General features: G+C 39.9%; 1 protein-coding gene across 1 annotated transcript in view; it reads left to right on the forward strand.

The window, feature by feature from the left end:
- Positions 1-27839, forward strand: part of tmtc2b (transmembrane O-mannosyltransferase targeting cadherins 2b) — a 116107-nt gene that overhangs the window by 50661 nt on the left and 37607 nt on the right. The window contains exons 2-5 of the mRNA XM_034223290.1: positions 1371-1947; positions 21962-22811; positions 24604-24718; positions 26629-26714. Coding sequence (XP_034079181.1) covers positions 1371-1947; positions 21962-22811; positions 24604-24718; positions 26629-26714 — 1628 coding nt within the window. The remainder of the gene's footprint in view (positions 1-1370; positions 1948-21961; positions 22812-24603; positions 24719-26628; positions 26715-27839) is intronic.

Consider the following 27839-nt stretch of genomic DNA (forward strand, 5'->3'; position numbering starts at 1 on the left):
GTGCTGTTCGAGAATCGGCGTAACCCTCGGAGCACACTCACCAATCACAGAGCTTGAGGACTATCACGGGGTTTGTCAAACAGAGCACATGGTGTAGTCCAAACGATAGCTGGGGATTCTGGGTAGTGTAGTGTTTTCTGCCATCCTTTACTCAGAAAAAACATTTGTTTCTCCGAATCGAAGGGGGAAAATACAAAAGCATTGCACACAATTTAAACCAATCAATGTTGTGTAATTAACAAGGATAATCTGGTGTTTTTTAGTCGATGAGTAGTGCAGATATCACTGTAAAATCAATCGACAGTAAGAGGAATACTTACTTCCAGGTGTACAATTCTCCATTATCCAATGGGAATGGACGCTCACATTGCCTTTAAGGGCAGCCGACACAAACGAATGCCGTGCTTCCATGAGCGTCAAATCCCGCCGCAGATGGGAATACATTGCAATCAGTTGAAAGCTATTTGCGTCACTTTATGACGCTGAAGGAGCCTAGGAGCGTCACAACTGCACGCCACGGACACTGACCAAACGTCGTTATTGAACGCTTAGGGAGTGAGAGTGTGTTGGCCATATCGCTTGTAACCCTTCTCTCCAAGCTGCATTTTTGCCAACATGGCGTTCCCCTACTGCGTGCCGGTATTTGTTTGGGGTTAAGGGTGTGGCGCTCTTGCTTAATTCCAGAGGTCCACAGCTGTAAGAGCTTTGGCTGTGGTGGCAAAGCTGCCCAGGGCTTAAGGCTTGCCTTCTAAATGTTCTGTTGGTGAGTCCCACATGACCACAATCTCGGGGAAAAGCTGTCAGCAAATGTGAAGTTTCAGTTTACAGCAATTTATATTTCCTGCTAAGCCCACACTATGATCAGATTTAGCAGTGAAGCAGTTTGACAATAATCTAGTTCATACAAATGTCTGCCTTCAGCACAGTATCACATATTGATTTATTAGGTAAACAAAAGTCTACTTAAGAAAACATAAGTGAAAAAAAAAAACACTTGGTCATGTTTAGGCAAAAAATTTAAGTTTCTTTAAATATTTATTTATGAACATAAGTTCAAATGAGCGAATGATGAGTTTTGGTTGTCACACAGAACATGAACACCAGTCTTCTTTGTATATAAGTGTACTTGTGATATGTAATCTCAATATATAGGATCCTCATTGTTAAGGAGACCAGGCTGGTTCAAACAGCACTTTCATTCATTAGGCGAGTGGTCAATCAGTGAAGCAGTTTGACATTAATTAAATTGACAAACCTTTCTGTGTACAGAATCAAATATTGATTTGATCTTTTCATCTACAGCGTGTACACTGTTTTTTTTCTTCTCCTACCCGTAAGTCCTTTACTCACGTTTGTTATTCTCTCTACAGCCGTGCAATCAAGACCAATCAGGACTTGCTCCCAGAGACCCCCTGGACAAATATCTTCTACGATGACTTCTGGGGCACCTTACTCACTCACAGTGGCAGCCATAAGTCTTACCGGCCCCTCTGTACCCTCTCCTTCCGACTCAACCATGCAGTGGGTGGGCTGGAGCCCTGGGGCTACCACCTGGTGAACGTGGCCCTCCACGGGGCTGTGACGGGCCTGTTCACCTCCCTGGCTCGCCTGCTGCTCGGAGGCGGCCTGTGGAGCCTGCTTGCCGGCCTGCTCTTCGCCTCGCATCCCATCCACACCGAGGCGGTGGCGGGGGTCGTGGGCCGTGCGGATGAAGGGGCCACCCTCTTCTTCTTGCTGTCCCTGCTCTGCTACATGCGCCACTGCCAGCTGCGGGGTCACGCTGGGCCAGTGCGGCTCGTAGCGTGGTTCCTGGGCAGTCTGGTCTGCGCTGCGTGCAGCATGCTGTGGAAGGAGCTCGGAGTGACCGTCCTGGCCGTGTCGGCGCTTTACGACGTCTGCGTGTTCCACAAGCTCAAACTGCGACAGGTCGTCATGCTCCTGTACAAGGTAAACAGTTTGTTCTCAGTGCTTTTTCACATGTATCTGATTTCCTGCACCTGCAAGGGTCTGGCCAACAGCATTTGTGTGTGTGTGTGTGTGTGTGTGGTGTGTGTGTGTGTGTGTGTGTGTTGTGGTGTGTTGTGTGTGTGTGTGTGTGTGTGTGTGTGTGTGTGTGTGGTGTGTGTGTGTGTGTGTGTGGTGTGTGTGTGTGTGTGTGTGTGTGTGTGTGTGTGTGTGGTGTGTGTGTGTGTGTGTGTGTGTGTGTGTGTGTGTGTGTGTGTGTGTGTGTGGTGTGTGTGTGTGTGTGTGTGTGGTGTGTGTGTGTGTGTGTGTGTGTGTGTGTGTGTGTGTGTGTGTGTGTGTGTGTGTGTGTGTGTGTGTGTGTGTGTGTGTGTGTGTGTAGTGTGTGTGTGTGTGTTGTGTGTGTGTGTGTGTGTGTGTGTGTGTGTGTGTGTGTGTGTGTGTGTGTGTGTGTGGGTGTGTGTGTGTGTGTGTGTGTGTGTGTGTGTGTGTGTGTGTGTGTGTGCGCATCACAGGTTGTGCACAGCTGGGTCCTTTCAGGTCACATTATCATGTTTTCAATCAAATATAAGGACACACATGTTAAAAAAAGAAAACATATTTATGTGGCAAAAGCGATGCATACTACTGCTGTTTTATTGCAAAACCCAACATATCTTGTATAGATGAGTGATCTGAATGGAACGTAATGGATTAGTATGGTGATGAAGAGTTTGTTGCTGATCTGCTGCAGATTGTAGGTCCTTTATTTGTAGTTTATGGCTGCACTTTTTTCTTATAGGAAACATATACATTCTAGACACCTAAACAGAGATCAGTTTAACAAATGAATAACACTAGACTCAATTTGAGAATGAGTAGCTAATTGCCCGTAGAGTCATCAGTGTTAATCATTTTTTATGATTCATTTGATGTCTTTAAAACATAATGATGAAAAGTAAGCTGTTTGCCACATTAGCATTCAGTCAAATCAATTTGTGTCCCTGGGGTTTTTCTCCTGTTGCTTACGAGTGTGTTAGGTTGCTTTTATTCATTTTGCACACAGGGAAAGAAAGAGAAGAAAATAAAAGCATTTTTGAAAGAAATAGCTGATAATAACAAAGATTGATCGCCATTTCATATTTCCTTGTTGCTTTTGAAGCATTCGGCTATTAGGTTGCCTTTTTCTCCAACAGCTCCTGTCAGAAGTATTTACTGTTTGCTGTCTTGTCAATATGACATCCACAGCTCTCTAGCCATCATGATAAATTCAACAGGACACAATGTGACAAAAGAGCCCCAAACCAGCCAATGAGAGAGCTGGTATCTGGCACGCCCCCAAGCACAGAACAGCACTTAATAGGTTGTGTGGCAAGGAGGGAGAGGGGTCAGCAAGAACGGGGGCGGTAACTGATAGAGATAGAAACAAAAGAGAGAATATGGTTTATTGAAGAGCAATTCCATTTAATTGCTCAGCATAGTTTGGAAATGAGGAGTGCCGTCTTCTCCACCCTGTCCTCTATCTGACTCTCTGTGCCCTCTGGAGTAAAGCCTGTCCATTGCCACAGGCAGACGGGCCTTTTAATGGCTTGTCAGGCATGGCTAGAGCATAGAGGAAACAGGGCCAAAGGGGCCGAGGGAGATGATGCCTCATAGCTGACAGTTTTTCAACTTTTTGATTGAAAATCCACAGAGTCTGCTGATCCAAATGTCTTTGGGAGAAAATATAGACTGGCAGATAGTTATACTACACTTCTGGCGTGGAGCAAGCCCTATGGATTTCTTTCATGGCTTGCCATTGTGGTTTACTAAGTTGGCAAGCGTCTCAGGAGGCAGATATGTCTTGCTGAAACGAGCTTCTGAAATCCAGTGCTGTATTTCTCATATCATATATTTTTTTTTTATCAAAAAGTTACAAAACGAAACATATATAAAAGGATACATACTTTTTTAATTTGAAGGAATTAACAGTGGCAAGTTGCATGTCTAATGTGTACTGGCAGGTTTCTTCACAATTTTGGACAACATTAAGTAACGGCTTCCTCTGTATTTCTTGTCTTTACTGTTGGTAGGCTACATTAATGCTGTATTGTCAATGACAAAGTAGGAGCTTGGAGTATAAAGGGGGGGAAAACACTGTCTGTATATACTAAAAAAATCAGAGCTTTGTAAACTAGTTAAACATTTTTTTTAAATGACTCGGACTGAGTCTAATGCTGTTAATATTCCTTGTGTCAACCACCCAGTTTTTATATTGCTAACTTTAATGTCAAAGAAAAAAGTGAATATTATGTTCACCAAGTTCTACAGTGAATATGCCACCAAGTCTGGAGTAATGACAATAACAAACTCACAGTGGAAAGAGTCTGAAAAGATAAATCACTTCTTTGCAGCAAAGAAAACTCACAGCAGGTTACTTTCCATTGAGGAGACAAATAAGGAACTGCGTGGGTTGTCAGGCGCTTTTAGAGAACAACAGACTATTTTTCATTCTTTCGAGTTGAGACTGTTAAGCAGCATACTTTACTGGAAGTGAAGCTGCCATGTACGTCTCCATATTGCTAACGAGCAACTTTTAGCAGACAATTGTCATTATCCTTCAGTGTCATTAAGTCGCAGACAACATAAAAGGAAGCACTGTCAGAGAGCTGTCATCATCACATCAGTCATGTTAACTTGGGCGGTTTGTTGCCTGCTTGTAATGTAGTGTAGTTCTGTATGGATTTATGAGAATCGTGACTATATCCTCATGGCAAACAGTCCACTACAGCAGCATGAACATTCATCTCCCTTTGTTTCTGTGGAGGGAGGCAGTCACATTGACCGATGATAAGCAAAGGGATTTATTCCTTTGGGCGAGTCGATCCTTCAACTCAAACTATTGAAGTGAAATAAATGCAGTTCCCTCCCTCATGTTAGGGCTTGAAATGTATCGGGTTGCTGAAAACTTGGTCACACAAGCCGAAGTAGACGAATAGGAAAGCAGCATTGTAACATTAAAGGGGCCATATTATGCTTTTTGGGGTTTTTCCTGTAGTGTGTTAAATAGTTTTTTTTTGCATGTAAATGGTCTGCAAATGCAAATATCCTTCCAGAGAGAGTTTTTCTCACACACATTCCCCCCCCCCCCCCACTCCCCCTGCCTGAAACTCCTCAATTGTACTCCCCTGCTTTCTTCTGTAACATAGTGACATTGCTACGTAACACCTGCGCTACTATTGGCTAACGCTTAAACACATTATACGTGCTAGGCTAGGGGGCAGGACATCTCTAAGCCAGCGGTTTTCAAAGGGTGAGGTGCGCCTTCCCGGGGGGGCGCCAGAGAGCTTCAGGGGAGGCGCAGCGTGAGAAGAAAATAACGAGAAACAGTGAAATCTAGCTTGTTAACTTCAGCTAACTTTATGCGAGCGGCATCATGGATCGGTTTTTAAGTTACCTAAAGTGAGAGAGGAGACAGTGTCTGGCAGAAAGTGTCACTTGCACACTTTTGGCTGTCTGTGGAGACAGAGTTCCCCCACCTCGCCAAAAGGCTGTAAAAGTGCTCATTCCTTTCACCTCCACCTGTGTGAGTGCGGGTGAGACTTAAATTCCTTCTGTAACCAACAGATTCTGCGGAAAGCCGAGAGCATTCTGAACTCTCCAGGTCATGTTCTTGCACATGCATTTCGTCTGTTGCCATCAGGGCGTAGATATGCTCTACCTGCTCTAAAGACTAATCGCTTTGCGAAATCATTCATCCCTTCTGCACTCAAACTTTTAAATTCTTGAAAGACTTGATTATTTATTTATCATTGTGATGCTATGAACTATTTATCGTGTGAATTGGAATGATCCACATCTGTGCTCCTGGGTGTATCTGTGTGTTTTCTTCCTGTATGTTCCTGCCTGTGTACATGACATAAGCTGCTGCTCATAACCAATTGCCCCTTGCGGAATTAATAAAGTTGTTGATTGATTGATAAGGATTTATCCACGATGTTGAAAATGTTAAAAATGTAAAAAAAAAAGGTTTAAAACATGAAGATAAAAAGGTTTTAAAAAGTTATTGTTTCATGTTTTAAGGAGGTGCCGCTATTCAGCCAATCAAATCGGTGGAGTCAGTGAGTCAGCACGATATATTCAAACACACACACAGAGACGAGACAAGAAGAGAGAAACAGTCGTAGTAATCTCAAATGGCGTGCTCAAAAGATAGAAAGGTAGACAGCGAAAATAGAGCATTTAATGACATGTTCTCTTACTGGACCTCTTTGAAATGCAATTGAATACCCCTGCATTATAGCAACAACAACAATAATAATACAAATAATAGCAATAATAATTAGGAGGGGGGGCGCTGCTGTTCTTATGTTCTCTGAGGGGAGGCTCACCTTCCCACACTTTGAAAACCCCTGCTCTAAGCGATTGACCATCATAACAGGGCCGGCCAGCTAACCAATCAGAGCTGGCTGGGCTCTGGTTTCAGACAGAGGGTGAAAAGAGGTGCTGCAGCACATGCAGTATGAGAAAAATAAAATACCTTTTTGAACATTAAAGCATGGAAGCATGTTTCAGTTGAGGCACAAAATACAAATATGAAACCAGAAAATGAGTATGACAGTGCCCCTTTAACGATCTTTGATGAGACCTAAGTGAATACAAGAATGGAAAAGTAGCTGTCACCATGTCCCAGATTTATTTTTTGGAGAACATTAAACCCATTCTTCAGTCAGACTAAAGAGACCGGATTGTTGCATGAATGACGAGCCACAGTGGGCCGATGCTGCTTTTTATCACCAAACTCTCCACTGGGCTACAGTCGTTTGACATTTACCGTTGGAAATGTTGAAATGGGCCTGCTTATCTGATCGTGGCGCACAGTCAATTACATTAGAGTTTTATATCTGCTGCAAATCTCCCATTGGGTCATTACGGCTCCTGTGTGCGGTTTGAAGGTTGTGGGCAGGGGAGACTGAGAGCTTCACTGTAATTCCATGTAGGTTTATAACTCATTCCATAAAGACTTTAACTGTAGACTCTCTGCATACAAATCAGAAGGAGGAGGTAATGCATGGATATTATCTTGATTTATTGGGATGCATAACAGATCTTAGAACATGAGAAGCATACACTACAATTTACCATATGTAAAAATAAACCTAGGAAATAATGGCTTTTGTTTAAAGAACTGCAGCCAAATCAAAGGATTATTCGAATAAAAAGAGACATTTTATATAAGGCAAGCTGTATTTAAATCAGGTCAGAATATAATGTCAGATTGAATAGTCTATCATTTGTTTGTGTACTGTGAATGTCAGCTTTAGAGCTTACATGGATCCAATTCTCTCATATCATTGTCCCCAGGAAATACACAATCCTAAAGCGGATTAGAATACCACATGCCACCTTTTATATATTCCTCACTAGATGTTGTGAATATTAAACATTATTCAGCTGATTTAGTGTAAAAAAAAAGTTTAGAATGACTTGTGTTCGTGTTAGCGCTATAGACACTTCTCTGGAAAAAGGATTAAAGAAAAAAGAGAAAGTGTAAGAAACAATAGTGCCTAGAAAGTATTTGAATATGCACATGTTTGGTTAATGATGATGCTGGAGGCAAAGCTCAAGGCATCCTTTGGTATCTGAACTCTGCGGGAAGCTTATTCTAAGAGATCCGGTGCAACCAATGCATCCTCAGATAACCTTTCTTAGAGAAACATTGTGCTCTTTAGATAAATCATAATCACGCATCTTTACTTTTAGACAATGCAAAATACATAAAGAACACCTCTTTCTTACATAATCTGCCTGCATTAGTTGGAATTTATGTTTTTATAGCCCGCAAAGTCCTATACACTTTTCAACAAGCATTACACCTCTTTCCTTTCCCCCCCCTGCAGTCATTAGTCCGTATATTTAGTGTTAAACCTACTGGCATTTACAGTGTTGATATCCAATGCCAACTAAGCCTACAGCTCACAGTGCTTTAATTACTTATTTCCAAGACGTGGTGTCTTCAAAAGTGGAAAAATCCGTATCATTAAATTGTTTACTCAAGCTGACCTTTACAGTGCTGATATTCTCCAGTTGCCTCTGTGGCTGATTAAAGTATTTATGGCCATGTGTATGGATTTACTTTAAGGTATTGCGTTTACTACATTTATATGTTACACTGTTTTGCTTACTAAGTCAGGTTTAGCCACAATTTATGTGGAAAAATTAGCTTTTTACGAGTCTGTTTCCTGCACAACATTAGTTAATAGGCTCATTTTCAATAGGAGACTAATTTAGTTTGGGAAGAAATGTGAGATCTCACTGTGTTTATCCCAAAGCATAGTGCAGTGAATTGTCTGTCTTAAGGACTGTTTTAAGGTGTTCAAATTGTTAGTTAAGCAATAACATTAATGTTTGGACAATTGAGGACAACTGGAATTGGCCAAGACTCAGGCTCTAGCGTTGTGAAAAATCTGTTTGGACCTGTGATTTAAAATAAACATATTCACTATAATTTACTCCATATTTAGATGTGTGGCCTTGTTTAGCCATACTATCCATCCTTCATGTGTTTGACAGACCTACCCACATAATGCTCCCTGTCCATTTATTTTCCAGAGAAAGGGTTATTGAGTTCATCTTTACACACTGGAGATACTTCTGTTAACATACGGGTACAGTATGAGTCACAGTCCCTCAGGGGTTGACACTCGTTACATGACAAGAACAATACAGACATCTGATGCTTTGAAAGTGTGAACTGGATTAAGGGGAGTCATCTCGGTGATGTCATGTCAATGCTGTACATCCATCTGTACACAAGGGCTCAGATATGTCTTCTTAGAAACCTGAAACGCTCTTTTGCGATTGATTTTGTTCAACCAACAACAAAGACACTGGAATATGATTTCAAAATCTGGGACACGACCCAGCTGGCCCTCACTGAATGTCAAGCTTATTTTTTCACACCTCAGATGTTCTGTTCACACTTCGGCTATTAGCGCAAGGTCACTGCTAACGTTGTGTGTGTGTGTTTGTGTCTGGAGGGCCACAGAGATGACCCCGGGCCAAGAGCTCAGGTGTTGTGGAAATGGCGAGGCAGGCGAGGGCAGATGTGACCTGGAGGTCCCTCCAAACACAGATCTGTGTGCACTGCATGTATGCAGGGTGAGCTATAGGCCCTGCATACGAATCATGACATCCATACATACCCTTGCTGTGTATTTGATGAGGTAACACCTAATACGTTCTTACCTGGGGCTCCACAGATGCTCCTCCATGCTCTAATGGCTCTTGTCACTGTGTGATGGATTGGGCCTGTGGGGCTCAGCTAGTGCCCCCTGCCCTCACCAACCTGCCTCTCACATGGGGATACACACCAGCGCCTCTGGTCTGGACATGGTGATGGGCGGTGGGAGACATGCATAATGGGAACCGATGTATAGAAAAAACAGAAGGTTATACATGTAGATGTTTAGGTTTTCTAACTTTAGTTTGACATTTTAGGAAGTAAGCTTAATTGCTTTCTTGCTAAGAGTTACACGAAAAGATTGACCCATCTACATTGTTAAAGTGACAGTTCATCCCAAAATCCAAATGTTCTCTTAACTTATCTTAAATGGAACAACAGTGCACTGGTCTTCAAGCACCACAAATAGTATATGATAATCCAAACAACAATCTCTCTATCCAGAAATAAGGACACAGTTGCTCAAGGTAATCCACAGAACTAAGTCCTCAATGTTTTGCTTTTTAGTGTTAAAAAATTATGAATAACTCTGTATTTTGAGCTTCATAGTTATTAGTAGAAAATGGTGGGACCTTGGACTGAGTAATGCTAGCTGTTCCCACAGTCTCTCTGCTAAGCTAACAATGATCTGCTCTAGCTTCACAATTATCATACAGACGTAAGAGTGGTATTATTTTTTCATCTCAATCCCAGCAAGAAATAACTATTGGTGATTCCCAAAAGTGTCTAACTAGTTATCTTTATATGATCGGGAATCTCATAAAGAAGAATAAGATGTAGGAGCAGTGTTATAAGGAAGATATTTCAAACACAGATGATTGGACAGTTCTTCCGACCCCTGCATTTCTTCGCTGTGAGGTAAATTGAGGCAAGTGCAAACCACAGTGACTTGAGCTGGGTTTGCTTCAGCCCATACCCTTCATCAGGCATAAGTGAAGCTGACAGGCAGGGTGCTAGCGACAGCCAGCACAATGACCCTGACTTTGCCTGCTGTGAGGTGAAGAAGATGGAGGCGTAGAGAGAGAATACGAAATCCTTGAAACAAAGCCCTGTGTCAAAACGATCGTGAAATACAGCATGAGGCTTGAAATATTTCACATTGTCCCTTTCCCTGCTTTTCGCTGAAAAAGAATGCATACCCCGTTCTTTATATAGCCAGCATGTCTGGGAATCGATAGTGGCATGTTATGTAAGATCTCAGACCGGGAAAGGAATGTCCCTCAGCACCAGTGTCCTGCTTGTCTTAATGGAAACATATATAGATTTGCTGGTTTGTCTGTTTTCCCTAAATCATTAAGCTTTTAAAAGGGATAATTGATTCACCCAGAAGTATTACAGTAAATGACAAACATACAGAAGGGAAATCTCCAAATTGAAATTCCTGAGCCACATTGGACTTACCCTTCAAGCACATTCTAAACTCAATTGACATTCATCAAAAGTTTAGAACTTCGACAAAAGTAAGATATAGCTTGGGCATTTGTTTAGTTGCTGACCGTAGTTCACATTTATAGCTCATTGTGAATGGTCTTGGCAAATAAACTGCCATGTTAAAATCATTCAGCCAGAACTGCATTACTTGAGACTTCAAGCTACAGTACTGTATCAGTCAAAACTTAAAGACCAATACATGCTTTGAGGTCTCATGAGAACATATTGGGTTTTTTAAGAAAACTCTGCATTTTATTATCCCTTTTTAAAAAAACATTTTTTTTTTTGTGGTACTCTAATTAAACTTAAGAGTATTTAATGTGAAACAATACTGCTTGATTATTTACATAATCTTAAGAATGTTTTATAAGTTATTGTTGTGTAAAGCTAAAGAAAATATGTATACGAGTACTGGAACCGCTCAAAGCGTCTTGACAGATGTACAGCACTCCAGGGAATTCTAATGTTAGTTGTTTGTATACAGTATATAGTACAGTAAATGTGACTTTTAGGAATTCTAATCAAAATAAGCCTGACCAATTATTCAATAAACCATTAACCGCTGCCAAATTTCCAATGGATGAGAGAAATGAAATCATTCAGATGTGGAATGGGCAAATGGCCACTTTCAATAAACAAAGGAAACACATGTAGGGCTATCTGCAAATGATCTGCTGCCACATCTCACCGCGTTCTGTAATATTCACAAATGCTCCGGAGGCATGGTCAGGTCTATTACCTGAATACATTAAATCCTAGCTGCAAATTCCCTTGTGCGTGCTGCTACAAAGGACCACTGCATTTCCCAGCAGTGGTCCTATCATCACCGTAGGCGCTCCCTGCACGGGACGAGGAACTGAGGAGAGACGGGGCATGTGCGAAAGAGACGCAGAAAAATGTGTTGAAGGGGAGGGGTGAGACAATAATGGATGTGGCGGCCAAGGGACGGATCGAGGGAGGGGAAGAGAGTATGTTGTAGAATTGTTGTGTGTTCTTCTCCTCTATCAGACAGCCTGTCGCTTCCTGTGAACCATCAGCTACGGGATGCCTTATTTTTGGATACACAGACTGCAGATGGACGTTATATACCAAGCCAGTGCTACTGTATAACCATTCATTAAATATGGGATATCAACTAGTCATAGACGTTCTCTCCCTGAGCATTTGGACTCTGCTATGGCACTCATCACCCAAGTTTCCTTGGTCTGATAAACTCTGAAGAAGTATCTGTTGCTGCTTTGTGACATATATGATTATGTCATGCATGTATGTGTGGACTTATATACCTGGCTGACCACTCTAAGAATGTGTTTTGAGATTTACTCTGTTCTGAAAAGTAAGAATGGTCCATATTGCGTAAATGATGGCCACCATTATGTCTCAAGAAGGACGTTGAGTCATTGTGACTACAGTTATCACATGGAGATTGGATCTTGCAGACACTGTTGCATATCAGTTCAAAATGAGATACATATGGATATGACTAGATAAAGACTGGTGTAGGGAGGGACATCCACTTTTTCAGGGCATCGTTTTATGAGCAAAAAGGTTGTCTTCTGTGATGGGAAGAAAAGGCAAGACATTGTGAATTTGAATAATACATCTCTGAATAGATTGGTCTGTATTTGTTCCCAACTTGGTCCAAACCCTATGGGCATGCTAATGCAGACATGAAACACTATGTGCTGATTTTCTGTTATTTTCCCCTCATTTCTGCTCCTATGGTATTTTCCAATTGTTTTCAAATTATTTCTTGTTTAGTTGCAGTTTTTGTCCTCTAACATTGAGTCAACCGTGTGGGATAAATTGACTTTTGGCCACAACCAATCTAGTTTCTCCTCTGTGACACATTGGAATGATTAGCGGGAAAGCAAAGCCACACGGGACAATCTACCGGTTATAAACAGGGATGCAAATTGTGTAATTCTTAAAAGACATCCAGAGTCACATACAGACTCTCAGTGACTGTCCCTGTCATTATTTTTGATCAAGCCTTGTTTTTTTTGGTCCCACATTTTCACCCTAAAAAAATGTATTTTCACCTCACATAGTATAAATAGTAGGGCTGCTCAATTCATCGTATTTTAATCGCGATTATGATTATGGCTTGCAACGATTACGAAAACAACGTAATCGAAATAAAACAATTATTTTTTTATTATTTTTTTTTTTTTTGGTTTTCCAGTTGAATTATACTTAAACTTCAGGGTAATCAACTGTTAAAAACATACTGTTAAAAAAAAATTCTCCAATAAATAGATGTTTTCAAAGTCAATGAATAATCGCATTTAATAATCGCAATTACAATTATTGACCCAAATAATCGAGATTATGATTTTTGCCATAATCGAGCAGCCCTAATAACTAGGCTATCGTTATATAATTCCTACACATTTACATAGCAGTTTAGTTTACCTCAGGTGTGATATTCTCCCCAGGATTAATAATTAACTAATATACCGACTGTGAAAACCCTTCAACAGCCTGTCACAGAAGGATTAAGTGTTACACCAAGAAGAGAAATACTGATGATTCATTTCTGCACCAACACATCCGAGATATGTTTCTTTCAATCTGCAGATTCATTGGTAATCTGGAGGCAAACCAGTATAGAAGTGAGATATCATGCCCTTGTGGGAGTTAAGCCTGCATGGAGACATGGAGAGGCTCAGAAACCTGCAGAAAGATTTCTGCCAGTATACTCCCACAAACAGGTTTCCCTGTTTTCTGTCGGCTTAGGCAACTTTTCGGTTTTGTCTATTATCTTTTACTTTAACTCTCTCTTGTACTGAATGTTGAACATTTTTGATTTATCGTCTCTGCTTGGAACTACAAATTAAAGTAATTTCACGGTCTTTAGGGACTTTTATGGCTCTAAGATGATTTTATGAGTTTGATCTATGGCTCCATTCCTTCGCCAATAAAGCACTGTCCTTTTGGTACTTGGAGCTATTTCTTCCTAGTTGATATTCTGTGAAAGCTACATGTTTTTAATTTGTTTTTTGAAAATTATTGGCACTGACTATATTTTTGTATATGTCCTTTTAATTAATTATCAATAAAGTGCTCGGTCTGACCATAGTTTGTATTACATACTGTCAGTGGACAATGCTACCTGGACCTAGAAATACAAAGCCTTAACTCTGGCCTTTTGGGTGTGGCCATCTTTGTTTTTGGACCTGGCAAAATAACAGAATTCTTTAAATTAATAGTTCTTGACCGGAAAAAACGAATGGTGACAAAAGACAAAAAACCTAAACTGGACAACACATGGAAGCGAATTGTCGCCAATGTTGCCACCGCAAGCATATCCTGCATTATCATATGTTTCTCTAAATATAAGCATCATTTACAAAATGACATAATACATTTGGAGTTGTGTTTCTGGCAACCTCTCTAATGTAGGTCCAATATTCATTCTCTTTTAGCTCAATTTGTGGTCACTGCCAACTCATAAAAAAGTGGCTCTTAGCTCCTAAGTGCTCCATTCAGTGAACGGATATCCACTCACTCTGTCTGTGTGCCGTTTGTTGCTGAGCAGATAGTTTTCAGTCAGGCTTTAACTCTTTTCATTGTGTCTGTAGGCTTTTTCCTCACAGAGAGATTCACGTCATCCTCAGAATGCCTTTCATTTGTCTGTGGAAAAACAAGATGTTCCATTGGTTGAAAGTGGAACGCTACAACTCCACAATGAACCTTGGGTTCTTTATGGTTGATGCTAGCTTCTGCTGTTTGTCTTCCACCAACACCACACGTTGTTATGTTTCCTGAACTCCCCTTACTTGTTACTAGCCAGTATAAACTGCAACAAATGGCGTGCTGTCACTAAGTGGTGGTCACCTGTAACATAACACCAGAGAGCTACTTGACATCTGCATCTGACATTTCTCTGACAGTTTATCTGCTAAGCTTTGGACCCCAGCTCTGGCTTTGTGTGTCTCATTCATGCTATTCAGAATTGGCTTCCCGCTTCTCTAAACTCTGCAATACAATGGCTCTGATCTTCCAAAATGCTTAGTAATGACTGGGAATCCATGTATGGACAAGACTAATCAAGAATGGATACAACTCAGTAACAGTACATTTTTACGGTACTTCCTTCTAACCCACATTTCATCCCCCTCTGTAGAGCTTGAATCAGCATCTTGTCACAGCTAATCTGCCGCGGTGGTCACACAGTTTAGTTGGCCCACGCAGTACAAATAAATACGGGAAACGTAAACTTGAAAAAATAAGGAAAAGTCAGTTTATTTTTCAAACCGTTACTCAATAAATATCTCATATGAAATGTTAAAGGTTTTATGTCTACTTTGATTTTCCATTGTCATTATGTCCTTATCGTTAGTCCTTCTGGTGCTTTGCCTTTTCTGATTATGACTTCAGTTTGTTTGAGTATTCATTTAGAGTTGTTGTATTGTCTGGGCTTTACTTCAAGAGAGAAAACTGGGACTTTTGGAAAATATAGTGAGACGTTTTGTTGTTTTTTCATACATTTTATCAACTCAAGTTTCAGTAACCACTGAGAACTTGGCAACATTTGGGATTTTCCATTGATTAGCTGTTTATGTTCCTAACCTCGGCCCCCTTCATCCTCCTGCCTACCTATAACACAAATATCTTTTTAAACTCAAATTTCATCCCCTCCAGAGACACCCTCTCGTTGACAGAATGAGATATGTTTTTCCTATGCCGTTGTGGATCTATGGATGCCTGATTGCCACTGATGACAAAATAAATGTACTCTGATTGTGGCACAGGGATGGGGAGACCCTTCCTGTCCCATAAAGAAGGATCATCTGGCTTCAGCATGAAAAGAAGACATTTTGTGTTTTGAGTGATTAAGACATCTCAAATAAGCTTGTTTAAAGTGAGATGGAGTGAGCATGCTGGAATGTTGAGTGAAGGTCTCACAAGAAATGGATCCTGTGTTGGTTCAATGATTATGGTTAATAAAAGCTGACCAAGAGAGACATCATGAGCTGGCGTGTGATTATGGCTGCTTGGTCGGAAAGGTTCTTACTTAGATTTATTTGCTTTCGTCTTTTGTTGTAATTCAAATTCTAACACAGTAGGACTTTGGAGATGGGCAGTAATACATTTACAAAAATAACTTGTTGCACAATCAGCACGGAAACCATAACCTGTGGTTTTCCATCCAATGTTGTGCGGTGCCTTTAATGGTGACTTTCTTTTACATCCTGTGAGGTCTCACTTTTGTCTCCCTCACCAAGTTGTTAAAGGATCTAACTTTAGTGTCTCACGGGCAATAAAGATCTTTTTTTGGTTAAATCTCCAATGGATTTCTGCTCATCACTGACCTTTTTCTAGGGCTTTGCTGTTTCTCCCTCTCCTATCTCTGTGCTCTGTCCGTCGGTCAGCGGGACCAGCTGACTCTGTTGGTTTTCTAATGGGTTCACACGGGTTAAACGCTTTGATCATGAGCAGTGCAAAGCAGGTCCGCCGCGGGGTTTGACTCCATGAGCTTTCACACCATGCGGCCCACAATCAAGCAGTTGTCCTTTTGCCTTTAAGTAAACTATACACCGCACCTCACACAGTCATTTATTAAGGGTTATCTGTCTTAAAGCCATGCCAGCACTGATGTAGCTTATCTGAGCTGTATGACAAATTGAGGAATGTGAACTTTATTGCATGTGCCTCGAGATGAGTCAAGGTATGATGTGCTCGCACTGCTGGTTATACAGCAGATTGTGGAAAATAAAGATAAAGATATATCTATTTCTGGGTGTTAGCTGAGGCAAATTATCTCACCTTTCAACTTTAAATGTATCGAAACTCATTGCTACTCACACATTTTATGCAATTGGTTCCATTTCTATCTGTATGGTAAAATTAAAGCTAGCTTGTATAGACTAACAAACACATGAGCGCAATTTTCAGTCTCTAAATTGAGCCAAATTTGTAAAATATTTTCAAATATATTTCTGTTATTCTAGCATAAAAAGCTGTGAAATTGTTCCAAACTAAATGCAGCCGCTAACACTGTGTGTGAGAGAAAATTGTCAGGCATCAGCTTAATCACATTTTGAAAACATGAGCCAGCTGTTGGTAATCCATAACACGTTGTTAGGAAGTGCAATAGTCGGGCTCTTATCTTGTCTTGGCTGCTAACAATCAGGTTTTTACAACCAAAGGTTATTTTCTGTCTCAGAGGAGGGGATCACATCAGCTGCAGCTGATGAGAAGAAGAACAGATAGACGGGGGCATTTTGGTTCATCAACTGAAAGCTCGATTAGTCAGTCCAGCGGTCAAGGAACAATGACACAGTGTACAATCCATCCATCAAACCTGAAGAATGATTTAGGCAGACTTTTTAGGGGATTTGGTGTTCAGACCAAAATGGAGCTTTCCGTAGATGTGTATGTGTCTGAAGACTTTAAAGGTTGTTAGACTCTCTGATTGGTAACCTGAGCTCATTTTCACTTCCATTACAAGTCTATCAATGTGAAGCAGGATCTTGATGAAAGGCCCTGTGCAGACAATTGATCTCAGTAATGATGAAGAGGGGGGCTAGTTCAGACATGCCACTTCTTCTTTCACAGGATTTTCTCAGAGGTGTTCGATGGAGTGTGAGCCAATCACGTCGTTGCAGTTTGATGGGCTAGTTAAATGTGTCCTGTGATGGATTGTTCTTGAAAAATGGTCTGGTGTGCATCAGCCAATTATGCAAAAAAGCCTATGTCTACCAGCAATTAATTACATTTCTCCCTGAACTCTTTCTACTTTCTTTCGCCACAAACCTTCTTTCACAACACCAAAGCGATGTTAAAAAAACGTTTTAGATCAAGTTTTTTCTTCTCAGTCAATTCATCCTAATCAAAGTGTAGAAGAGAAAAGAGCAGGCACAGGCCCAATAGGGATTCCGTAATTGGCCTGTTTTGCATTTCATCTCCAAGGATATTTTATTCACATGCATAGCTTATAAAAGCTAAATTGTTTCAATTCTGAACTGATTGTGCCTCCAACACAAAAGGGAAGAAAACCACTAAACCACTTATTTCAGACTAAACTGGATTATAGACAAAAGACACAAAGCTGGAATGCCTTGGTTTTCCTGCATAATGGAGCTATAACACCCGGAGAGCTGTACACTGGCTGGTAAATGAACTTATGCTTTTGAATGGTGGACATTTTAACCACAGGCATATTAGGAAGGCTGCACATGTTTGTTTATGCAAGAGATAATAGACTCAGGGTTCATGTTGTCCCTGCAGTAATGTGTCCTCCAGATCATCTCTCTTCCTGTTTGCTCGCTGCCTGTATACTTCTTTGCTTTCACATTTATTTTCCTTAGAAAGCAAGAGCAGTTGAAGAAGATAGGCCAAGATGGCTTCAAATGTGTGCTGAGGTGTAATGAAAGGATTGTTTTGTGATCTCAAAACTGCCCAAAGACTTAATTCTGCAAAGAAAAGTGAAATCTCAGCGTGGAAGTGCAGCACAAGAATTAAAAATAAAATACCGCCTCAGCCTTCGGCCTAGACATATAGATGTGGTTTGGGTGGTGATGTCTGAGGGTGTGCTGCGTCTGGAAAGAGTCAGGATGACATATCTGTTTGTCATCGGGCCAGGTTTGAGAATGTTTGGGAGCGATGCCAGGTTGTTGTCAGCACTTTCAAAGGTGTATGCAGAAAAACATAAAGCATTACCCGTTGCCCTACGGACGCTGGACACAAAACAGCAGGAACAAAGCTGCTTAGCAAAATCAAAGGTACTTCACAAATCAGCCCTAAGCAGCAAAGAAATTAACTCGGTGGAGGTCAGTGTGTTGGCGCTGTGCCCCCTGCATTTCTCATCCAATTGTGGATAACCTGTTAGCTCTAAAAATAGAGGAAGCTTTTCTTCCAGTTCACTTTGAGGTGGTGTTTTGTAAGCCCTCGCGTTAGCCAGAGAGGAGACTTGAGAGCTTGAAAAATAGCCTCTTGAATCCAAGATGGATCTCCCTGAAGCAATGATTGAGATGTTTTTACCCTGCTCAGCAAGCCTCTCTGCCAAAGTCTTCACAAGAACAGCCTCACAGAACACTTCAGCCCACTTCACCCCTTTGAAGAGTTTCTGCTCACCTTGCTTGGATAACAACGATCCCACAGGACCTCCGTTTTTCCACTCCAGTGATTTTAGGGATTGGCTTTAAATTATCATTGAAATTTTGTGTGGGAGATTTGAAGGGGATACTCTGCTTCCATCCATCCATACCTCTATCCGGAGAGTTCATATGAAGTTCAGATGACAGATTTTTAGAATTTGTGGCAATGATATTCTTGGAGAGTCACTTCAGTTTAACTACTATTTCTGTGTATTAGATTATAGTAAAAAAGTACACTCAATATGTTGTTTTAGTCATCACATGAATCTTGCAGGAAAAGCAGACAAATCAAGGTAAAAGTATTTTCTACTGAAGGGGTTTGGTATTTCAGGAAATGTCAAACCCCTTCAATACAAAATATTTGTATCTTTACATAACTTACTTTTAGGGTTACATGAGAAGATTGACTCCACTTACTGTATGTATCTGTTTGAAAAATATAAAGCTACAAGTAGGAGTGGGCTAGCTTAGTTTAGCACAAAGGCTGGAAACAACGGGAAACGGCTAGCATAGCATTTTCAAAAGTAACAAAATCCACTGACCAACGCCTCTTAAGATTACAAATAAACACATTACATCTTGTTTACCACTTCATACAAAACCGTAAGTATACAAATATTGTGGTCGTTTTACAGGTTTATATTACTTTATATACTTTAATGCTAATATCTTTGCTAAATAAGGCTAACCAGTTACTAGCTGCATTTTCATAGTTCTCGTACAGACATAAGAGAGGTTATCAATCATTTTCTCAACTCTCAGCAAGAATGGATACTGTAAGTGGAGTGTTGAACTATATTTTTGACTAGATGTATGACAAGATGTATGTCTTCCAGCCTGTATGGATATCCTTGTATTAGTTTAAAGCATGCCTCAGTGTTTGTCCCACAATCAGCAGGAATGTAGATGCAGCATTCTTGTGTCACTGATGGCTAGTTAAAATGATACATGGCAAGTATTGTCTTTTTTTCGACAAATAGGGTCTATTTATTTTAATTCTTTACAAGACCATTTTGACATCATGTTTTACTTTATGTCCCATGTGCTTTTTGTTTTTAGTCTTGTTCTTGTTCTTGTTCGGGCAAAGTTCCAGCATCCATATTGGATTTCACCAGGACAACATCCCCCATTGGTTGTTCAGAACTTTCATTATATTATCAGTTGTATCTGTATTACCTACAGATGTTAGTTCCTTTCCTGATTTTATTTTGAATAGCGGTGGGATCATTATGATTGTTTGGCATACACTCTATTGCTTTGTGTTCAGTTGCCTAGCTGTGGTCTTTTGTTTTTATGTTCGAGCATCCGCTGTCACAGTGGGTTTCCAGCTTAAGTAGATTCATTATGGCTGACTGGTTGAAACAGTTCACCCATTAGGTTGCATCCTACAGAGCATCTTGTTTTTATTCTCTTGATTGAGTTTTCATAAAAGCATTTGAATATGTTTTATAATTATTCCTATCTGCCATATATTCTTACTATATAAGTACATTACTGTGTCCGCTATTTCGTTAGAAGTATTGCGAAGCTGACTGTAACACCCTGACAGTGGCTACAATTAATGAGCAATGGTGATGTGGATTGAATCCATGACCTTTGGTTGCCAAGCGACCAACCCAATTCTTCCACAGTGGCTTATCACGCTACAGGTTGTTGTCAGGTCTCCACCGAAGGTCTTGACAGATCTGACCTTATACAAGTAGCTATGTGAAATATTTTCAATAAATACTATGAATATTGTATGCTCATATTCAGCCCCACTGTGTTGTTGTTTGGCCACACACGTGCGTTTGGTACATTTCTTTAGCTACAAAAACAAGGAGCAATTTTGAAGATGAGCATTTTTTCACCCTCCATTGTAGACACTTAACATATAAAGAGTTTGTGTTTGATTGAATTGTGTTTTCAGGCTGTTGTTTTGAGCCCTCTATTGTACCACATCAAATATTGTAGGTGTTGAGCTGCAGCCGTTGTATTAGCAGGGATCCTACGATGACAACAACGCAGTCAAAAGTCCCCAGAGGTTACTGAAGCCTCTCTACACTGATACAATCTGTAAATGAAATAGCACAGTCTAAAAAATCAATACCAAGATTATGATCACAAATGAGACGTGCATGTCCCTTTGTATGTGAAAATTAAGAAAAATCCCGTCCACTGGAATATAATTAACATGTGGTTAGCCCTGTGTTGCCTTGGGTGTAAGTTTAAATAATAAAAATGTATTAATCCAAGAAGAAATCTAGGACTATGATGCCCTGGTGATTTAGATTCAGACTGTTGATGTGACTAATGGAACCAGCCATTACTGCATAGTTCATGTATTGATCATGTTTTGTGCCCTTTGATAATTATGTGCCGATATGTATGTGTTTTTCAGGCAAAATACTAGTTAATACTGCAGGATGTGGAAGTTTGCTGTGCATTATCAGCTGCTGACTTTGGGAAAAAGCTTAATATTTTTAAAAGTTATATTGTTATATTATATGAGCACAAAAGAAAGGTCAGTTGGTCCTAGGTTGGAACATGTTTGAGGGGATATGTGTCCAGTCATTTTTAAAAGCTTCGCCAGCAAAGTATTAAACAACCAAACACAATATAAATATTTCACAAGGGTCCCCACATAACATTTGGAAAAGTGTTTAATATCGAGTCTGTAATGAGAAATTGAGTTGTGTTTGTTTTGATATGTCCATGGAGGCCCCAGATGGAAAATGTGTACATGAATGGAAAGTTATGGTGGTTATGGTCTCCTTCATTTATAAACAATCGATGAATTGACTCAGTGTGAATGTTCTGAATTTAATCCTTCTTGCATGCCTTTTTTTCTTTTTGGTTGGCTTAAACAGTGGTTTAAAGAGTCGACAACAAAAAAGAAAAATATGGCACTTAACAAAATGGTTCTTGCCTTTTAGGTTTTCTGAAAGATCAGAGCAACCAAAATAAAAAATCTCGGTGCCTATACTTAAAAATCACTTTTTAAATTCTCCTTGAACATTAATTGTGTTAATTTATGCTGCTGAACTATAGTAATATTTGTTGTCTTGAGAGTTAAAATTGTGTAAGATAGGGCGTTTTTTTTATTCATTTCTTATCCGCAAGCCAGGTGAGAATAAATGTATCTATCCAAGATAAGCATTACTACCAGCCAGCAAACTAACTCTGGCTTCATGTTCTTATTTGTTCAGTACATTTGAGCCCTTCCTTTCCTTCCCAATGGAGCGAGGGTTTGATCATTGTTTCTCTATTTTTTGTCCTTCAGAGAAAGAACGTCGACCTGCTGCTGAATGTGTTTTTGCTGGCTGCCTGGGGAGTCGTCCTATTGGCCGGCCGCTTCTACTGGATGGGTAACAAACCTCCGAACTTCTCCAACTCCGACAACCCGGCAGCGGACTCACCATCGCTCCTCACACGGATGCTTACCTTTTCCTACCTGCCCGCCGCCAACTTTTGGCTTCTCCTTTGCCCGGACATGCTCAGTTTTGATTGGTCAATGGACGCCTTGCCTTTGATCAGGCGCCTTGCTGATTGGAGGAACTTATACACAGCAGCCTTCTACCTTGGATTGTTCTTCCTGGCCTGGTTCAGCCTGTGGACGGACCAGACGGTTAAGGGCAAGGAGACGAACGGCAAAGCGCATCATTACGCCAATGGCAGAAATGGGAACAGTAATGGACACAGTTACCAATATAACAATCATGAACATACAAACAATTCCCACACAGACTTTCACATTAATAATAATACACAGAATGGTACCAAAAAGCACTATGAGAGCAGGACTCCACTGCCCACCTCGGAAAATGTTGTGGTGTTCTCTATAGGCCTGTTGGCCATCCCTTTCCTCCCTGCCACAAACTTGTTTTTCTACGTAGGGTTTGTGATAGCAGAGAGAGTACTGTACATCCCCAGCATGGGCTTCTGCTTGCTGGTGGCAGTGGGGATGAGGTCTCTGTACGTGCGTCTGCGACGTAGGTCCTTCAGAACGATGTTGGTGTACTGCAGCGCTACCGTCGTCCTTCTCTTCAGTGTCAAAACTGTTTTGAGGAACAAAGACTGGCAGAATGAGGAGATGCTCTACAAGTCAGGGATTTATGTCAATCCTGCTAAAGGTAAGGCTCTTTTATTGCAATCGACCCACACAAAGGTGAAACTGCTCTGACATGTGCTACATTTTTACTATAACATTTCCCACAAGAAAACTTATTTGCCCCATCATGTTTTGTTTTGTTGATAGTAGACAAGCTCTTAGGCAAGGATTTGAATTAGATGCTGTCTCTCTGCTGCCGCAATGAATTATTCAAAGTCAAGCTGCTTCAAAATGTCTTCTCTTCGTCACTCAGCCTTACCACAGAATATACAAGTGCTTACAAGTTCAATGCCTCAGAAGTAAAACAAGACTGGTGTAAGTTGTACTAATCAAGTCTTCATGTATTCCTAAAAAACACTTTGAACCTCTTTATCACACTTCTTCTTATAGCCCCCTATGTAATCTGTTTAATGACACCAGATGCCCTGTCTTAGTTGGGAGGGCACCATCACCCGTCTCTGATTGGCACTTGCAACGGAAGATTAAATATTCAATATTCACATTCAAGGTCATCGCGCACACATTCCTGTCCAAAGCAAAGTTGTGAGAGTTGCTGAGCAGGGAAGCAGGGCAGGGTCCAGGCAATAGGGACACGTTGTGTTAGCTAATTTCCCTTTCAAATTCTGAGCAGAGCTGAGCCGTGACAGCTGTTTGTTTTGGCAGGCGGTCCGCTGAACAGAGCAGCAGCAATGTCCCAACTCACATTCATTACAGTTAACATGAGATTTGAACAGAACCCAGCACAAACTCAGACCCACTCATTGGATTGTTTTTACTTCTTTACTTTTCACCAAGCACCTCTTTCCTTCTGAAGATGCTTTATCTGAAAGCACTGTTGAATTAAGTACTTTTTGGTTGTTTTTCGTAACTGCCTTTATACTGAATATAACTCCAGGATTTCAGATGTTATGATTTTTAACAAAAAAAAATTGTATAACTTGCTTAAAGGCACTCTGCATATTTTAAAGTATTTTCCTACTTAAGCATTTTAAACGCCGGTCAACAAAAGCAGCAATAGCTTGGATTTTTATCTTTCTAGGAACTTTAGGGATGCAAGTAAACCTTTATTGATCCCAGTAGGGAAAATCTGGTGTTTTTCTAAATACAAGATAGCAAAGGCAAGAGTAAAATACAAAAGGAAAATACTAATAATCGTAATTATAATAAAAGATAAGAAATTCAGAAATACATTTGTATATACATTCTAAATAAAGATGTTTATATATATATATATATTCAGATATGGATAATTATAATTTTGTAATATCTTTACTTAAATGTCAATTTGGAAGTGCAAGTCCACAGTCGGTACATTATGGTGATCTCAGTTCATTATATTATATTATATTATATACATATGAACATAGCTATGGGCATCTACTACTATCTTACATACAATGAATGTGTTATTTTACTAAAAGAAAAAGCTTTTTAAAAAGCTCATAGCAGCCTCATTCCACCTGCACGTTGCCACAATTCAAACTCTAATGCCATTTTCTTTGCAAAAGCGCTGTGGTGGTCTTCTTTTGTTCATACACAGGAATAGGAATGACTGGTGCTTGGCAGAAACCTCCCCCTGTGCGTCATCTCTCTTGACCCATAATGTCTTTCTCCTTAGAGGTTAAAAAACCCTGAACCCGTGTCAGTACGTGCTGAGAATAACAAAATAAACTGATTATTTGCCACAGAAATGTCCCTCCTTGCTGTTTTAATCTAAGAGCTTTTAAATATTCTGAAAAAGTTATCAAAGGAGGTTGTCACAAACGCTCTTTTTTTATTCTGTATGATTAACCTTTTCTTTTGTAACCTGTCAGCATGGGGCAACCTCGGAAACGTCCTGAAGAGCCAGGGCGAGATGGAGGAGGCTGAGCAGGCGTACAGAAATGCCCTCTATTACCGCAGCAACATGGCCGACATGCTGTATAACCTGTGAGTTTGTACCATTATATGTTTGTGTGGGAGTATGGAGCTTGGGCTATACCAAAGCGTTGTCCATAAAGCTGACTTTTGAATTCTCAATCCAAACAATGAGTGATCCAAACAATTACAATACGTCCAGAGCATTTTATTATTATTAAAAGTGCAAAATTGGTAAAGAGATGTTATCATTTCCAATATCCCCACATGTTGTTTTCATACCTAACCTTATACTGTATTAACCATCATCAGTACATTGTGAATAAATTGTTCATTTAACTTGAGTTAGAAAATGTTGACTGTTAATGTTGAGTTTGTTATGATGTGATTTGTTATTTTTGCATTATTTTCAAATATACTACTGTATACTACGTTTTTGATAATGATAACTAATGACTTGTAAATCTTAAAGTTTGTAACATATATATAAACACAAAAACAAATTCCATTTGTATGGAAATGGTGTGTATACCGCTTTTAAAACGTTATCCAAATTAGTTGTAAAAAGTAAAGATTATATATTTTTATTAAATAGTTTAACAGTTTAATAACTGTTATTTAACTGTCAATTTATAATTTATTAATGATGGTTATTACTGGGTTACGGCTGTTACAGACATTCACATTTTTTTAAAACCTGAATAGAAACTATGAATGTAAAAAAAAAAAGTTCTGGACAGCCCTGATATTTTTTTCTTCTTCTATATGCTCAGGTTTAATAACCTTCGAGTACCGGTGGATGTTCATAATATGTTTTCGTACGTGTATACTAGATTTTCCTTTGAGTGCGTCTCCACTCCACGCTGTGTCATTGACTTATGAGTGTGTGTGAACAAATGGACGAGTTCTCCGTTTACATGCGTGTGTCCATTGATAAAGGCTGTCCTTTCAGAGGAAGTGCCGTCCTGTGAAGTTTTCCCCAGAGGGCCGTCTGGCTGACAGCATTATAAATGATGCTGTTTTAGCCTGAGGGGCGAAACACAAAACATCCATGTGTGCTCAGATGTCTGTGGTTTCCTAGATCTAAATCTTCCGCTTCACTTTTATCAGCTGCTTGTGGTCTTCTCTAATCCTAACAGAGGCTATTTAACTTTAAGAGGAGACATTGAGGTTAAGAGGGTAACAACTTTAACTAATAGATACATGCAATAAAACTCCCTAGCTGATTTTTTTCCATTGAGGTAATATTTTGTTGTATTACAAGTTTTTAAATTGCATAGTTAATTAACCAAATGATACAATATCGTATTAAATATGAGCAAATGTGAAAACATTTTCAGAACAGAAATTTGAACAATTAACAAAGCTAGGTTCAACATTCTTGTACATTTTGCTGACATATAAGGGTCATAACTGAACAAAAATTCAACCTGTAAATAATGAAATGTTTGCCATGTTTTTACAATGAAATATGGAAATTACACTACGGATATTATATTAGCAGATCGTTCATTAAAAAAAAATCCAAGTAGAAAGTGAAACTTTTGGTTTTTATTTTATGTTAAAGTACAAACAACACATTTGTAGAAATGTGTACTCTAAATGTTCTAAAGACACTATAGGTAAATACAGTATATATTTTAACTGATAGATATCACCATGACACTCTCATTCTGACTTTACTTGTTTTTTAAACCAAGTTGTCTCAAATGGTATGTTTCAATATGCAAATGAGGCCTTATCTAATGCTAACTGTTGTTACATTAAGGAGAAATCTACAGACCTAAATATAAGTGAAGTAAAATAAACACCTAAATGTGTATTTTGTATTTTTTCTTTCCTTTTTTATGAAGCAATACATGCTATGAAAGCAATAGAGCCGTCAATACATAAATACATGTTGTTTTTTCTGCCTGAGGAGTCTCACATCTCCTCTTTTGGGCCCTTTAAAGCTCACACATCATCCCCTTTGTCTCTTTCAGCGGTTTGCTGCTACAGGAGAGCAACAAGTTCTCAGAGGCGCTCCACTACTATAAGCTGGCCATTGGAAGCCGGCCAACTCTGGCTTGTAAGTGCAGCTCTTCTTTTTTATTGACAATCTCCAGCTCCTGTGGTTGTGGCTGCGCTGTGTCCAGGCAACAGTGAACACAGCCGGTCGTTATGTGAAGTGAGAGGGAAAGGTGTCAAAGGGCAGTGGGTATACGACCAGATCCAACAATCGGCACAGCTGCCCGACTGGCTTTCAAAGCTGTGTCGACAGATCAGGCAACTGCATGATCTGTCATTTATTATGAATTCAAGCCAGATTCTCTTATTCTATTTTATCTTTTCCACTACATCTTCTTATTCCCTCAGTTTTCAGACGGTCTCTCTCTAGGGAATTCATCGACAATTCCCTGCTTCTTCTAGATTCTTCCATCCACTATCATCTTCTGGCAGTGTGATTAATACAAATCTCTCCCAATCTTACCTGATCATGCAATAAATTAGCTCCCCATTGTTCTAGGCATCAGTTAATGTCAGATAAACAGAGAATCTTAAATGCCTATTCCTTTCTTCCCCCGGATTAATTATCGACCTAATCAAGGTCACGATTAGACTAGAACATTTGCATGCAGCGTGCAATTATCTGTTAAAGCTGATAACGAGTTTAATGAATTACCTCTAGCAGCAGACATGTTGAAGGCATAATTAGAATGTGACAATTAAAAACGTTTTCCAAGGAGGAACCATTACTCACCGCATAATTGGGAGCTTACAAGTGCAAACATTAGCATTTTATGCAGGTTATGCTGATTTCTGATCAAGTGCTTTTGATTTCCGTCTCATGTTTTGCATACAGTAATTCAGTTTACAAGGCTTATTGTGTTGGAAACATCTGTTGTTTTGTATTATTGGTTCTACTTTGATTTCAGATTCAAATGACCCTAATATGCTAATGTTGAGGTTCATAATTCTATTTTATGCCTCTACTGGGACATGTTTCCATTGTTTCATTTTCAAAAAGCTCTTTATTTTTCTCATACTGTCTGTGCTGCAGCACCTCTTTTCACCCTCTGTCTGAAACCAGAGCCCAGTCTGCTCTGATTGGTTAGCTGGCTGGCTGTGTTGTGATTGGTCAATCGCATAGAGATGTCCTGCCCCTTAGCCTGTCACGTACAATACAGTATGTTGGAGAGCTAGCCAATAGAAG

Source organism: Gymnodraco acuticeps, unplaced genomic scaffold, assembly GCF_902827175.1.
Source record: "Gymnodraco acuticeps unplaced genomic scaffold, fGymAcu1.1, whole genome shotgun sequence".
Classification (NCBI taxonomy): Eukaryota; Metazoa; Chordata; class Actinopteri; order Perciformes; family Bathydraconidae; genus Gymnodraco; species Gymnodraco acuticeps.